Here is a 16,085-nt window from a genome sequence, read left to right as displayed (position 1 = left end):
TCACAACGATTAATCCAGGAATGAAAAGGTTATCACATGAGGGGCGTTTGACAGCTTTTGGCCTCTATTCATTGGAATGATGGAGAATAAGGGGGATCTCATTGAAAGGCGTGGACAGAGTAGATGCAGAAAGGTTGTTTCCCATGGTCAGAGAGTCTAGGACAAGAGGTCACAACAGGATTGAAGGGCATCCACTTAGAACAGAGATGGGGAAGAATTTCTTCAGCCAGAGGGCAGCGAATCTGTGGAATTTGTTGCCACAGGTGGTTGTGGAGGCCAGGACATTGGGTGTTATAAATGCAGACATTGATAGGTTCTTGATTAGCTGAGGCATCAAAGGTTACGGACCGGGCAGTGGGACTGAATGGGGAAATGGATCAGCTTGTGATTGAATGGTGGGGCAGAGTTAGTGGGCTGAACAACATATTTCTGCACTTGTGTTATGATCTTTATAATATCCCTTTGAAAATCACCAGTTGACATTGTCCAGACTAGGGAGTGTCATTGGTCTCGCAACCTTTACACTAATGATGATTTGAGGACGGTGCAGTGAAGGAAATGGAACACGTGTAATGTTACAAAGAGGGTTTATATTGTCATAGATTTGTATTCATTGAATCGAAGAGCATTACATCCATTCTGGGCATCAAGTAGAAAAGAGAAACAGACCAGTGACCAGTGGGGTGCCGCAGGGCTCCGTGCTGGGCTCACCATTATTTACAATATATATCAACGACTTAGATGTGGGAATAGATAGCATTATTTCAAAATTTGCAGACGACACAAAGTTAGGTATCAGGGCTGGCTGTGTCGAGTGATTTGGACAAGTTAGATGAGTGGGCCAAGATGTGGCAGATGCAATATAATGTGGATAAATTGGAGGTAAGAATTGGAAAGAGGACTATTATCTAAATGGTATCTGTTTAGGAAAAGGGGAGATGCAGCGAGACTTGTGTGTTGCTGTGCATCAGTCGTTAAAAGTGGGCGTGCAGCAGGCAGTGAGGAAGGCGGATGCTATGTTGGCATTCATAGCGAGAGGATCTGAGTACAGGAGTAGGGAGATCCTGCTACAGCTGTGCAGGGCCTTGGTGAGACCACTCCTGGAGTGCTGCGTGCAGTTTTGGTCTCCTTATCTGAGGAAGGACATCCTCACCATGGAGGGGGTGCAGAGAAGGTTCACTAGACTGATACCAGGGATGGAAGGACTTCCAAATGAAGAAAGTTTAGATAGACTGGGCTTGTATTCTCTGGAATTTAGAAGATTGAGGGGGGATCTTATAGAAACATATAAAATTGTTAAGGGTTTAGACAGACTAGATGAAGGTAGGTTGTTTCCATTGCTTGGAAAAACCAGAACCAGGGGTTTAAGGATAAGAGGGAAGTTTTTTAGGACTGAGATGAGGAAAACTTTCTTCTCTCAGAGGGTGGTGGATCTGTGGAATTCTTTGCCACAGGAAGTAGTTGAGGCCGGTTCCTTGTCAATTTTTAAGAGTAGGTTAGATTTGGCCCTTGTGGCTAAGGGGATCAAGGGGTATGGGGAGAAGGCAGGAACTGGTCAGCCATGATCATATTGAATAGTGGTGTAGGCTTGAAGGGCCAAATGGCCTACTCCTGCACCTATTTTCTATGTTTCTATGCTGGAACCTTGAAAAAAGAATTGCTGGAGGAACTCAGTTGAGATAAAGGGTCCAGACTTAACCCTGACTGATATGTCTGACCTGCTGACTTCCTCCATCAATTCTTTCCATGGTCACCCAATTTGTTCCAAGCCCTGTGCCTTGGTGATTCAACTGCTTAAATCTTTCTCTTTTTTATTTCAGACTCCATGGAGAACGAGAGTAGGCCAGACACTAAAGGTATTTTTAACTTTCCATCAGTGGGGTGGTTTGAAACATCCCTTAAGATGGGGGAGGGCAGTTTGATCCAACTCTGATAACAGGGTTTCCTCTGATTGGGGAACTGAACTTCATTTCTTTTTGTTCCAGATTCTGCAGAAACAGGGAGTCGCTCTGCAGCTCCAGGTATTTTAATATTTTAATATTGAAATACAAGCGACTGATAAAGGAATAGGGTGGATTCATTGCTATTGGCTGGCACCTATTACCATGAGAATCAGAGCCTCTGGGTACTGTTGACTCTGGTCTGTAGGACACGTTATGAATGAAGTTAGTGTGAACGTTTCATGCTCATGCTGAGTTGCAATGATAAGTGCACTGTGATTGGCCTTCTGTTCCCCCCTCGGTACTGAGACCTGTTCTGCATCCTTTCTTTAGGGATCTTGCTATGCTCAAATTTAAATTAAACAACTTTAGACATACAGCTCGATAAAAGGTCCATGAGTCTGTGTAGCCCAATTGGCCAACAATCCCCATACGTTTTGAATGGTGAGAGAAAACCAAGAGAATGTACTAACTTCTTATTGACAGCACTGGATTCACCAGGCACCTACCGACAATTTTCCATACCTTAATGAAGGGCTCACGTCCGAAACATCAGTTCTGTATCTTTTACCTTTGCTCTGAAAAAGGACATTGTTTCTCCTGCATTACGTTTTTGCTTCAACTGCGGTGTTTGCGGAATCTTGTGTTTTTCATTCGTCGTGAACCTCATGGCAGACAGGAACCAGTTGCATGGATCAGTTCTGCAGATTGCATTTCCGTTGCCTCAAACAGCTGCAGAGGCCAATTCATTGGGTGGACAAAGCAGAAGCTTGGTTGGTTCTTTGGAGTAAGGGTTTCAAATGTTAAATGGGAAAAGGCGGGTGAAGGGGGCCGAGCGGGAAAAAATACGTCAACCATTCATGTTCGTCCGTTCATAATAAATCATTGCTGAGATTTGCCTCTTCTGGCACTATCTAAGCTCACTGTTGCTTTGAGAGAAGCCCAGTGTCTGTCCCAAGATGGGTGTAGATTTGGGCTGGACTAATGTGGGCCAGTCGCCAGGAAATGTAGCTTGGACTGACCCATGACCAGGGAGGCCCACAGTTCAGTACAGTCGATCTCCTGGGACAGAGTGTTTCCATGGCTCCAGGACAGTCTGCACCCCAGTGCCCTCAACACTACTAGGCAGGGGATTAACCTGCAAATGGGAGATAATCACCCTGCTCAATGTTCTCCTCTTGCCATTGGCTGAGCAGGGTTGATGGGCCAAATGGCCTAATTCTGCTCCAACATCTTGCTGCTTGAGCCATTTGAGAGACATTGGGCTCCACATTCTGCAGCAGGATCCTTGCCAAGGAGAGTGGGCAACCAGGAATGGCGGTTGTCGTGCTCTGCCTGGGGATCCTGGGGACCTGTGCCTTCCATCTCCGTGTCTGGAGAAGGTTAAGGATGACAACTATCTCTTCAACCTCTGGGTTGCTGTAAGAGCAAAACATTTAAGACAAACATTGTTTAGATCTGTCATCCATGGCTGAGCAGGGTTTAATAGCGTCTGGCTCGGGTCGGAGAGCCAACATCTGTTGCACAGCTGTTGAATCCTTGGCAGTCTTTAAAGGTGCAAAAACACTGAATGGAGAACGTAAGCAAAGAGGGAGCTTTGATCAGTGACAAGAGGAGAACAGTGAATGTGGTGATTATCTCCCGTTTACAGGTTAACCCCCTGCTCAGTGGTGTCAAGGACACTGGGGTGCGGACTGTCCTGGTGCTGTGGGAACGCACCGTCCCAGGAGATCGACTGGATCGAACTGTGGGCCTCCCTGGACATGGCTCAAGCCCAACTACACATCCTGGTGACTGGCCCACATAAGACCGGCCCAAATCTACACCCATCTTGACAGACACTGGAGAACACTGGGCTTCTCTCAAAGCAACAGTGAGCTTAGATAGTGTCAGCAGAAGTGAATCTCAGCAATGATTTATTACAAATAGACGAACATGATTGAAAGGGTGATATGAGCTTCACCGATAAACTCTTCCCCACTGACTTCCTGACACTTTATTGCTACATTGTGTGGATTCCCCATCTGTATGTTAATTATTAATATCCTTTCTTCCAGGGCCATTTCTCGAGAAGCAGAAGGCTAACTCGGTCATGACGAGGCCCAGAAGATCAATTCATGAATATTATGAAAGGTCAGCTGTGCAGATTTTCCCCTTCCTTTGCAGGGGCATATGGGAGTCAATGCAGACAGGGCTTTCCCCCCCCCCCACCCCACCACCCAGAGGTTGGATGATACGAGAATGAGAGGACAGGGATCGAGGAGGGAAGGGGAAGTGTTCAAGGGGAATTGGAGGGTGGTGAAAGTGTGGAATGAGATCTGGGCAGAGATGGCTGAGAGGGTTCAATTTCAACATTAGGATGGGTATATGGATAGGAGGGGAATGGAGAGCCTTGGTCCGGGTGCAGGTCAATGGGACTGGGCAGAGTTATAGGCTAATGGCACAGACTAGATGAGTCGAAGGGCCTGCTTCTGTGCCGCAGTGCTCTACGTTTCAGGGATCTTGCTTCAGCATCCCTGGTTCACTGCCACACAGATTGAGATGCAGCAAGAAACTGGGTGACATGGTAAGTGTAGCTCAACATTATTAATGTGCCAATGGCCAAGGTTCCAGTCCCGCGCTGTCTGTAAGGAGTTTATATGTTCTCCCCATGCATGGGTTTCCTCTGGGTGCTCCAGTTTCCTCCCACCCTCCAAATTGTATGGGGGGTTGTCGGTCAATGGAAGTGTTTAGGTAGCATGACCTCGTGGGCCTGAATGGCCTGTTACTGTGCTGTATGTTTAGATTTTTTAAAAAGCAGGCCTCCAGCCCAATGATGTAGCATCTAATCCTGTACTAACCACATCACTTACCTACCCAATGGGGGATGAGGTACAGCAGCCAATGAACCTACCGACCCACACATCAGTGGGATTAACAAGAAGGCCTGGGCACCCAGGAGAAACCCACGCAAAACTCCACACAGGCTGGGTTTGAAGCTGGGTTTCTGAAGGAGCAGGGCAGCAGTTTCATTCACGGTGCCACTCCTCTCTGCCACCCATCCCAGAGAGATTCCCAAATGTGCTTCCCAGATAAATGTTGGGCAGCAGAGGTACCCGAAACTTTTTTAAAATTTTAGTTTTTAAATTTAGGTATACAGCGCGGTAACAGGCTATTTCGGCCCACAAGTCCATGCCGCCAAAGTTAAACCCCATTAGCCTATAACCCCTGGTACATTTTAAACAGTGGGCGGAAACTGTAGCCCTCGGGGGAAACCTGTGCAGACACGGGGAGAATGTACAAACCTTACTGACAGTGTGAGATTCGAAGCACGGTCCAGTTCCAATCACTAATGCTGAAAAGGCATTGCATTAACCCAGTGGTTTTCAAACTGCCCCCCAAACTCACTTTCTACTTGAAGTATTCTCTATGCCATTGGTGCTCTGTGATTAGTAAGGGATTGCTTAAGGTGGGATGTGGGTGGAAAGAAAAAGTTTGAAAACCACTGTTTTAATCGTACCTGATTGTCTCATTATGTGCGCGGTTTCAGAACTCCAAAGGAAATGGGCCAATGACCATTTTTCTCAAGCAAAATATTTCAGTCACAATTGGGTCTAGAACAGTGATACTCAGCCTTCCCTTCCCATCCAATCCTGGTTACTAATCACAGAGCACCGATGGCATATGGATTACTTAAAGTGGAATGTGAATTTAGGGGGGTAGTTTGAAAACCACTTCGCTAACTGGGACACCAACCGTGCCACCCCTACACCAACCATGCTGCCCTACACCAACCATGCTGTCTCCTACACCAAATGTCCTGCCACTACACCAATCATGCTGCTCCTATGCCAACTGTGCCACTCCTACACCAAACATGTTGTCCCTACACCAACCATCCTGTCCTTACACCAACCATGCCACCCCTACACCAACCGTGCCCCCTACACCAACTGTGCTATCTCCTACACCAACTGTGCTATCTCCTACACCAACCATGCTGCCCTACACCAACCATGCTGTTTCCTACACCGAATGTCCTTCCACTACAACAACAATGCTGCCCCTATGCCAACCGTGCCACCTCTACACCAAGCGTGCTGCCCCTATGTCAACTGTGCCACCCCTACACTAACCATGCCACCCTTATACTAACTGTGCTGCCCATACACCAACTGTGCTGCCCCTACACCTACTGTGCCACCCCTACACCAACTGTGCCACCTTTAAACTAACCATGCCACCCCTACACCAACTGTGCCACCCCTACATCAACTGTGCCACCCCTACACCAACCATGCTGCCCCTATGCCAACCGTGTAACATCTACACCAAGCATGCTGCCCCTACGCCAACTGTGACGTCCCTACACCAGCCATGCAACCCCTACACAAATTGTGCCACCCCTACACCAACTGTGCTACCCCTATACTAACTGTGCTGCCCCTACACCTACCATGCCATCCCTAAACTAATTGTGCTTCCCCTACACCAACTGTGCCACCCCTATACTAACCTGCTGCCCCTACACCAACTGTGTTGCCCCTACACCAACTGTGCTGCCCCTACACCTACTGTGCCATCCCTACACTTACTGTGCCATCCCTACAGCAACTGTGCCATCCCTATACTAACCGTGCCACTCCTAAACCAACAGTGCCACCTCTACACCAACTGTGCCACCTCTACTACAACTGTGCTGCCCCTACATCAACTGTTCCAACCTTACACCACTGTGCCACCTCTAAACCAACCATGCCACCATTACACCAACCGTGTCACCCCTACACCAACCATGCTGCTCCTATACCAACTGTGCCACTCCTACACCAAACATGCTGCCCCTACAAAAACCATCCTGTCCCTACGCCAACTGTGCCACCGCTACACCATCTGTGTTGTCTCCTGCACCAATTGTGCTGTCTCCTACACCAACCGTACCATCCCTACACCAACCATGCTGCCCCTATGCCAACTGTGCCACCCCTACACCAATTATGCTGTCCCTACACCTATGTGGCATACCTAAACTAACTGTGCTGCCCCTACACCAACTGTGCCACCCTTACACCAATTATGCCACCATTACACTAACTGTGCCAACACTACAACAACAGTGCCACCCCTACAACAACCATGCCACCCCTATACTAACCGTTCCAGCCTACACCAACCGAGCCACCCTTACCCCAACTGTGCCACCCCTACGGCAATCGTGCCACCCCTATAACAAGCATGCTGCCCCTAAACCAACTGTGCTGCCCTACACCAACCATGCTGTCTCCTACACCAACTATCCTGCCCCTACATCAACCATGCTGTCCCTATGCCAACTGTGCCACCTACACCAACTGTGCTGTCTCCTACACCAACCATGTCACCCATACACCAACAGTGCTGCCCTACACCAACCATGCTGTCTCCTACACCAACCATCCTGCCCCTACACTAACCATGCTGACCCTATGCCAAATGTGCCACCTCTACACTAACTGTGCCACCACTACACCAACCGCGCCACCCATAAAACAACTGTGCCAGCCCTAAACCAACTGTGCTGCCCCTACACCAACCATTCCACTCCTACACCAACTCTGCCACCCCTAAACTAACCGTGCTTCCCCTACACTAACTGTGCCACTCTTCACCAACTCTGCCACCTCTACACCAACCGTGCTGTCTCCTACACCAACCATGTCGCCCATACACCAACAGTGCTGCCCTATACCAACCATGCTGTCTCCTACACCAACCGTCTGCCCCTACACCAACCATGCTGACCCTATGCCAAATGTTCCACCTCTACACCAACCGTGCAACCCCTACACAAACTGTGCTGCCCCTATGCCAACTGTGCCACTCCTATTCTAAATGTGCCACCACTACTCTGTGCCACCCTTACACCAATTATGCCACCCTACACCAACTGTGTTACCCTTACACTAACCATGCCACCCCTACCCCAACTGTGCCACATTTATACCAAATATGCCAACACTACAACAACCGTGCCATCCCTACACCAAATGTGCCACCCTTACACAAATTATGCCACCACTACATGTACTGTGCCACCCCTAAAACAACTGTGCCAGCCCTAAACTAACCGTGCTGAACCTACACTAACTCTGCCACCCCTACACTAATCGTGCTACCTCTACACTAACTGTGCCACCCTTCACCAACTGTGCCACCCCTACACTAACTATGCCATCTCTACACCAACCTTGACACCCCTACACTAACTGTGCCACCTCTACACCAATCTTGCCACCCCTACACTAACTGAGCAGCCTCTACAACAGCTGTGCTCCCCTACACCAACTGTGCTGTCTCCTACACCAACCATCCTGCCCCTACACCAACCATGCTGCCCCTATGCAAACCGTGCCACCTCTAAACCAAGTATGCCAACTGTGATTCCCCAATGCCAACCGTGCCTCCTCTACACAAAATATGCTGCCCCTATGCCAACTGTGATGCCCCTACACAAACTGTGCAACCCTATACAAACTGTGCCATCTCTATGCCAACTGTGCCACCCTTACATCAACCATTTTGCCCCTACACCTACCATGCCACCTCTACACTAACCATGCTGCTCCTACACCAACTGTGCTATCCCTACACCAACTGTGTCACCCCCTACACCAACTGTGTTGCCCCTACACTAACTGTGCCACCCCTACCCCAACCGTGCCACCCTTACACTAACCATGCCAACACTACACCAACCATGCCACCTCTAAAATAACCATGCTGCCCCTACACCAACTGTTCCACTCTTATACCAACTGTGCCACCCCAACACTAACTGTGCTGCCCCTACACTAACTGTGCCACCCCTTCACCAACTGTGCCACCCCTACACCATCTGTGCCACCTCTACACCAACCTTGCCACCCCTCCACTAACTGTGCAGCCTCTGCACTAACTGTGGCAACTCTTCACCAACTGCGTCACTCTGACACCAAATGTACTGCCCCTACACCAACTGTCCTGTCCCAACACCAACCATGCTGCCTCTACACCAACCATGGCCCTCTACACCAACCATGCTGTCTCCTACACCAACCGTGCCACCCCTACACCAACCATGCTGCCCTACACCAACCATGCTGTCTCCTACACAGACCGTCCTGCCCCTACACCAACCATGCTGCCCCTATGCCAACCATGCCTCCTCTACACAAAGTGTGCTGCCTCTATGCTAACTGTGATGCCCCTACACCAAATGAGCAACCCTACACAAACTGTGCCATCTCTATGCCAACGGTGCCACACCTACATCAACTGTGCCACCCCAACACCAACCTTGCTGCTCCTATGCCAACTGTGCCACTCCAACATCAAATGTGCTGCATTGACACCAAATGTCCTGTCCCTACACCAACCGTGCCACCCCTACACCAACTGTTCCCCCTACACCAACCGTGCCACTTCTACACCAAGTGTGCTGCCCCTATGCCAACTGTAATGCCCCTATGCCAACTGTGCCACCCCTACACAAACTGTGCCACCCCTATAATAACCATGCCGCCCCTACACCAACTGTGCCACCCCTATACAGGCAATTATCAAGTTGAAATAATTCCTATAACATTAGATGCTCAGGAGGTTGGGGCTGGTACTCAGATGGGAGTCCTTCCCATGAATTTTGCTGGCTTCCTTCTCCATTCATTGGAGATGGGACATAAACCAAATGGTTGGGGTTAGTGTGAAAGTGGGGCATGGCTTTACCCTGGTCACACTGCCTTGCCCACTTTGTGAAGACCTCCCTGAAGTGAGCAGGGGCTATGCTGAGGGATGAAGTATCAGGGCTGTGCCAGGATATAGTTAAACATGAGAGACCGCAGATGCTGTGGTCCAGTGCTGGAGAAACCCAACAGGTCACGCAACGTGTGATGCAGGAAACGAACACAAAACTCAAGAAGACTGTACTACAGATTTTAATCAGCTTAAGGTTGACACATTGGATGACCACCAAGGTCCCTGTACCCTTTAGTTCCAAGTGCCTGACTGATTTAGGAAGGGGCCAGCTCAAGACTTTATATGGGCCAGTGATTGACAGCCAGCCAGATGGGGCCAGCTTCCCAGGTTGCCTACCTGCAGGTACAGTGGTTGCCCCTTGCAGAGGACCGGTAGGGGTGCAGCCACTATAGGGTTTATATCACCACACAGCGTCCACAGGAAGTGAAAGGTAACAAACATTTCAGGCCTGTGCCCATCAGGGGCGAGTAAGAGCAGGCAGATGTGTGAATAAAAAAGGTGAGGAGAGGGGGATGGAGGGAGAAAGGGGTGCAAGCCACAGGTGGGAGGGTAGAAGAGGAAAAGGCTGAGAAATAATGAGAGATTAGGGGAGGCAGTAGCTCTGATGGGAGCAGGGGAAATGGGGTGGAGAGCTGGAGGAAAGGAGGAAGTGGGATAGGGGAAGAGAGGATAACAGGTGGATGTTTCGAGTCCAGAAGACACCAAAAACCCAGCAGCAATAGATATTCATCAAGGCAAATTGTTACTTAAACAAATGATGCTTTTATATTTTAGTTAGGCAAAGGAGGAAAAACCCAACACCCAACCCCAACCAACCAATTTTCCCCTGCAACCGCTGCAACCGTGTCTGCCTGTCCCGCATCGGACTTGTCAGCCACAAACGAGCCTGCAGCTGACGTGGACATTTACCCCCTCCATAAATCTTCATTCACGAAGCCAAGCCAAAGAAGAAACATAAAAAGAGAATCAAACTTTAACGTATCTCCATTGACTTAGTTAACCTAACTTATCCCCCTTCTAATTCTAAGCCCATGTGTGTGTGATGTGGGTGTAAGTTCAGAAAAGTTCTTTGGTACACAGTCCAGTCTCACTTCTCATTCCTCCAAGTTCACTGGTTAAAGGCAATTCTTATACTGTACACAGAATTTAACATTTATAAAGTTCACCAGATTTTAGTGCTCGAAAGGTAAATGGTTACCACTCAGGATGGTTCTTGTTGGTTTTCAGAGAGAGATTTGTTGTTCCAGGACATCCACAACTGATGTACTTCCATCAGTCACCTCAGCATCTTACTGATGAAACTTGCCCTGTCAGGGTTCTCCAGATGATAACCTCCTTCTTTCAGGTCACCACAGAGTTTTTTTGTTTCCCTTATTCCAAGTTAAACATTAGACAGCCAGATCTCTCCTCTTGCATGAACCACAAGGGCTTTGACCAGGCTGAACTAAGCACTCACAACCCATCTTGCCAGCTATCCCTGTTCCAGTCCCAGCTACTTCTGCTGGCTGTAACACTGTAGAAGTGATGTGTGTGTGTGTGTGTGAGTGAGTGAGTGAGTGTGTATGTGTGTGTGTGTGTGTGTGTGTGTGTGTGTGTGTGTGTGTGTGTGTGTGTGTGTGTGTGTGTGTGTTTCTCTCTTTCGCTCTCTCTCTCTCTCTTTCTCTCTCTCTCTCTCTCTCTCTCTCTCTCTCTCTCTCTCACTGAGAGAAAACAGGGTTCTCTCTCTCTGCTTGCAAAACCACATGATCTTCTCAGAACAGTAAGTTCTCTTCCAGACAATATGTGGCTCCAACAAGCTCTTTCATCTGTTGCCTTTTGTTAACAGCAATCCATTAGTGAAGTCTCTTGAACACTCTTCAAAGCTCTTGCAAAATGTCTGATGCGCTGATATGTCTAGCATTGGGCAGAGCTTCAGTATTTCAAATAAGATCTGTTTTAAAGTGTTTGTATGTAACCTTCTCTAACAAACCTTTCCCAATGTATCTCCCAAAAACATATCTATATACTCTGTATACTCTGCCACACGGAAAACTGGAGAAGTTGATGCCATTGAGTTGGAGAGAGCCCAGACACAATACAAGGTGTTGTTCTTCCAGGTGCCACCCTGCCTGAACCCAGGCTCTTGTTGAGCTAAGCACTGCACTGTGCTGCAATTTCAAACAGAATACGTTGGCTCATTTATTGCCAACTCCAGGGCCAATAAAACACACGCAAAGCCTAAAATGAGATGCTTCAGCTGTCCGCAGGAGAGTCAGAACATAAACCCTTTGATGGTTTAGTATTTTCCTTCTCACACAATAGAGCTCTGGAAGTATTTGATTTGACTGTGACCACTACTAACCACTCTCCCTCCTGCCAGACAAATTCATAACCTTCTCAACAAATTGCTTATCCTCAGACGCAAACCCATTCAATCCTAGGAATCCTCTCCACAGTCACCCATAAACTCCGGAATCTGAAGGGAAATTTAAGGAAATGCTCCAAACAAGAAGTTCTACAACTGCAAAGTTCAACTTGATGCATTGCCACACAACTCGGTCTCCAAGATAAGCCCTGATGATATCCTTCCTAATCCCCAAATAATTCATCCCCCACACTTCATTGTCATGAAGGGAGGAAAGTTTAGGGGAGACATCAGGGGTAAGTATTTTACACAGAAAGTTGTGGGGGTCTGAAATGCCTTGCCAGGGGATGGTGGTGGAGGCTAGAACATTAGGGGCATTTAAGAGACCCTTAGACAAGCATATGGATGGAAGAAAAATAGAGGATTATGGGGTAGGAAGGGTTTAGTTTTTTTTATTTGTTAGAAATATATTGATTGGCACAACATCGAGGGCAAAAGGGCATGTACTATGCTGTTTTTAAATAAAAACAATATTTGTTAACTTCTGTTTGTAGTGAAGACACACAGGGGACCAACTAGTCCCTTCAGAGCCTCCTGCACTCCTGGAACCTCTGCAGCCACACAACCTCCTATCCATTCCAGTGGTGGACCTGAGCTTCTGATTCTGATTCTTCAATAAAATCAGGAACCAGTTAACCCCCGAGGCTCCATCGGGATCCCTGCTTGCCATCGCCGCCCCTCACGGATTCCAGTCCCTACACCTGGTTCCCATGAGCCAGTCTCCAGCTGCTTGTGGCTTGGCATGAGTCATTCAAGCCCTTCACTGGTCTGCTGCTGGGGCCTCTTTCCCCATCGGGACCTCTCCCAGCCTTCTCCTTCATAATGGAGGAAGGGAGGGGTGCATTTCTCTGCTCTGGACACCTGTGCTCAACAGCTGATCCCCAGGAGCCCACAACCCTCCTGGTCTGATGCTATATACAGACACCTCCATCTTGGGCTGATGATGTTGAAAGAAACGCCAGGCCCTAACCTGTACGGGGAGGTCGTCATAACAAGTGGACTCTGTGGAGGACCTCTGTGTCTTCCAGGTCTATACCATAGAACATTACAGCAAAAAAACAATCCCCTTCAGCCTTTCTATTTTGTGCCGAACCATTTTTTTTGGCTAGTCCAACTGACCTGCACCCTGTCCATAGTGCTCCACACCCCTCCCATCCCTGTCCAAATTCTTCTTAAATGAAAAAAGCTGACCTACATTTCCTCTGTCTCTTCCCCTCATAATTTTAAATACCTCTATCAAATCTCCCCTCATTCTTCTACATTCCAGGGAATAAATCCCTAACCTGTTTAACCTTTCCCTGTAACTCAAGTTCCTGAAGTCCAGGCAAAATCTTAGTAAATCGAATAGTAAGTGCTATCTTATTTGACACTAATTTATCTTATTTCTAGACACCGTGAATACTATTACAAGACACCCTATGAGCGCCGCAGAGAACTGTGCAAATCTTTCTACCCCTGCAACTATTTGGCAAACAAGATTGGATTCCAAACTGCCTACCAACAATACTTTGGAAATTACTATTAATAAACTCAAGGCCAAGCATTGGTGACATCACAGCACTTTGTATCTCACATAATTTTGATCACAGTGAATTGGACCACGTGAATTGAAATGTTGAACAAGTAGCTTCCATCAAAGGCTTTGAATCTAGTTCTGCTGGTCACAACTTTGCCCATAGGATGTAAATGGTCTTCACCAGACCCCAGGGATGGCACAAAATGTTTTGCTTGCTCACCAATCCTTTCCATCTCCCACTCACACCCTGTGAGCTTTGAGCCTTCAAAATTTCCCAAGCCATCATCCACAAATTGGATTACTAAATGAGGATGTTCTTTTCCCCAACCTCCCCCCCAGCACCACCCCCCCCCCCCTGCATTCTTGGCACAGTCACTCTGTTTACAATTAGCTGCTATTTTGTTATTTCAAATGATTGAAAAGCTTCCAAGTGCACAGGAAGCTCTGCTCAGGAGCCTGGGCTGAGCTCCATCCACCTGAGCCTGTTGTCTTTTTAAAGGAGGGAGGGGGAAAGTGTTGTGTTGTGGAAGGTTTTCCTGAAATATTATGCCTTCCCCTCCACCCCCACCTCCTTCCATCCCATAACGTTGGAAGTGGAGAACTGCCCACCCGATTATGTGGTTCAGGCCAGCTGAGGCACATTAACCCATTTCCCATAAAGTATTTGCCCAGATAAATTGGCTGCTGGCAGCAGTGGGCTTTTAATTGCCCTAATTTTGCCCATCTCCTCACTGTGACCACAGTGCAGTAGATGTTGGAAATGGAAGCCCGCCCAGTGGTTTACTAGGAGGTGGGGTCACGAGGACGGAGCCATTGTATTTCCAACACCACAATCTCGCTCGCAACCCCTCTAACAGCCCTTGATGACTACTATACTTGTTCTTCTATCCTTTCAATTGCAAAATAAAATGAGCTCCAGCTCAGCAAACATTAAACGCAGTGCAGGAGGGAATGAATTGAAGGGTCAAGCAAAAGACTAATAAAAGAAACCTAACCTGCTTTAAAACAGGGCACGTTCGACTTACTGTGGATGCATTGTGCGTGGCATCATTGTGCGTGTGATGGGGCAGTGGGAGACCCAGTTGACCTAGAAGTGAGGGAGACATACACCCTGGTTAGAAGCACACTACATTAACTGCATCAAATACTTCACGAGCATCTGCTGCTTTCAAGGAATATAATAGCAGCCAAGAGATCGATATAAAAAGCATTTTGTGCACAAAAGCATTTTGCATGCCATGTTTATATATAATAACATCACACAGGACATTTCCGTATCAAGGTTGTGTGCAGTACCATTTAGTCTAGGCCTCAGAAGTCATGTATTGTTTCAGCAATAGGAGTAAACTAGGTCTCTGACATTGCCCTTTTTAGAGTTTCATCACCAATGTTTACTTCTGTCTTAAGGCACAAATGTTTTATAATTTAAACATGAAAAGACACATGGTGACCCTCTCCCCAGCAAGCCCAATTACTGGCTGTACAGTTGTACATAGTTGAAACTTAAGGCGTTTTAAGTTTTGTAAATTTTTTGTTTAGACCGACGCTGTTAATTGTCTCCATGGTACGGAGCCGAATTGGATATTTGGACAAGGGCGACTATTTTAAAACAAAACTCTTTGGCTGGTCTTTAATTATTTGGGCATTAATATAAAAGTTCTGTGGGAATGAAAAATGTTTATTGCAGAATGTTTACGCTCTCAGAAGATTGGCCTCACTCCATCTTTCGGGAGTACAGAAGCGTCTTGTGTAGTGGAGTAAAACCTGGAAGCCTGGAAGTAAAAATGCGCTGCTGGAGAAACTCAGCAGGTCGAATAGATGTGTTTCTCTAACATCGTGATTTCATTTCCATCATGTGTAGAGTCTGCCCTGAGTCAGAACCATTTCTATCGTAGACTTGCACATCAAAGGCAGCTTCCTTGATTTGTAAAAGATTTCCAGCAACATTGAGAGGGTGAATAACATTCTGCCAACAAGTTAACTGTTCTGGGGTTTAGGGGAGATCAACAGTGTCTTCTGTTTTCCAGTACATGCTGTTCGGAACCAGTATCACTGCTTTGTTGCACTCGCTGAAAATACTGCACTTGTTTCTTGCTTTGTATTTTCTCATTTTAGTTAAGCTGAAATCCTGTAGTGTGATGTCTGCATTTTATGAAAACAATAATAAAATTTAAATAAAATTCATCATGTGTGGATCGTGCTCTCATAACAGTTTGGTTGATATTGTTAGAGTTCCTCTGCCAAAGCCCCATTTACTCCCCTCACCCAGTGCTGAGGCTGGGATCAACAGGGTAAGAGCAGGCAGGAGAGTGATACACAGACATGCTGGAGAACCCCAGCAGGTCAAGCAGCATCCAAGGAGTAACCAACCTTTGGATGGCACGGTTGACGTAGCGGTCGGCACAATGCTTTTACAGCGCCAGCAATCAGGACCATGCGTTCGAATCCCGTGCTGTCTGTAAGGAGTTTGTATGTT

At 47.5% G+C, this 16,085-nt stretch overlaps 1 protein-coding gene across 5 annotated transcripts in view; it reads left to right on the top strand.

Moving 5' to 3' along the window:
* Nucleotides 1–15,793, top strand: part of LOC138748198 (protein starmaker-like) — a 101,382-nt gene extending 85,589 nt beyond the window's left edge. For all 5 annotated transcript variants that reach the window (XM_069907988.1, XM_069907987.1, XM_069907985.1 and 2 more), the window contains 4 exons: nucleotides 1,821–1,856; nucleotides 1,986–2,021; nucleotides 3,998–4,073; nucleotides 13,483–15,793. In XM_069907988.1, the coding sequence (XP_069764089.1) occupies nucleotides 1,821–1,856; nucleotides 1,986–2,021; nucleotides 3,998–4,073; nucleotides 13,483–13,618 (284 nt within the window). In that variant the 3' untranslated portion in view covers nucleotides 13,619–15,793. The remainder of the gene's footprint in view (nucleotides 1–1,820; nucleotides 1,857–1,985; nucleotides 2,022–3,997; nucleotides 4,074–13,482) is intronic.
* Nucleotides 15,794–16,085: the final 292 nt, after the last annotated feature.

The sequence above is a fragment of the Narcine bancroftii genome, chromosome 13 (genome assembly GCF_036971445.1).
Source record: "Narcine bancroftii isolate sNarBan1 chromosome 13, sNarBan1.hap1, whole genome shotgun sequence".
Classification (NCBI taxonomy): domain Eukaryota; kingdom Metazoa; phylum Chordata; class Chondrichthyes; order Torpediniformes; family Narcinidae; genus Narcine; species Narcine bancroftii.
The sequence above is the reverse complement of the archived record's forward strand: the minus strand, read 5'-3'. Positions and strand labels throughout refer to the sequence as shown.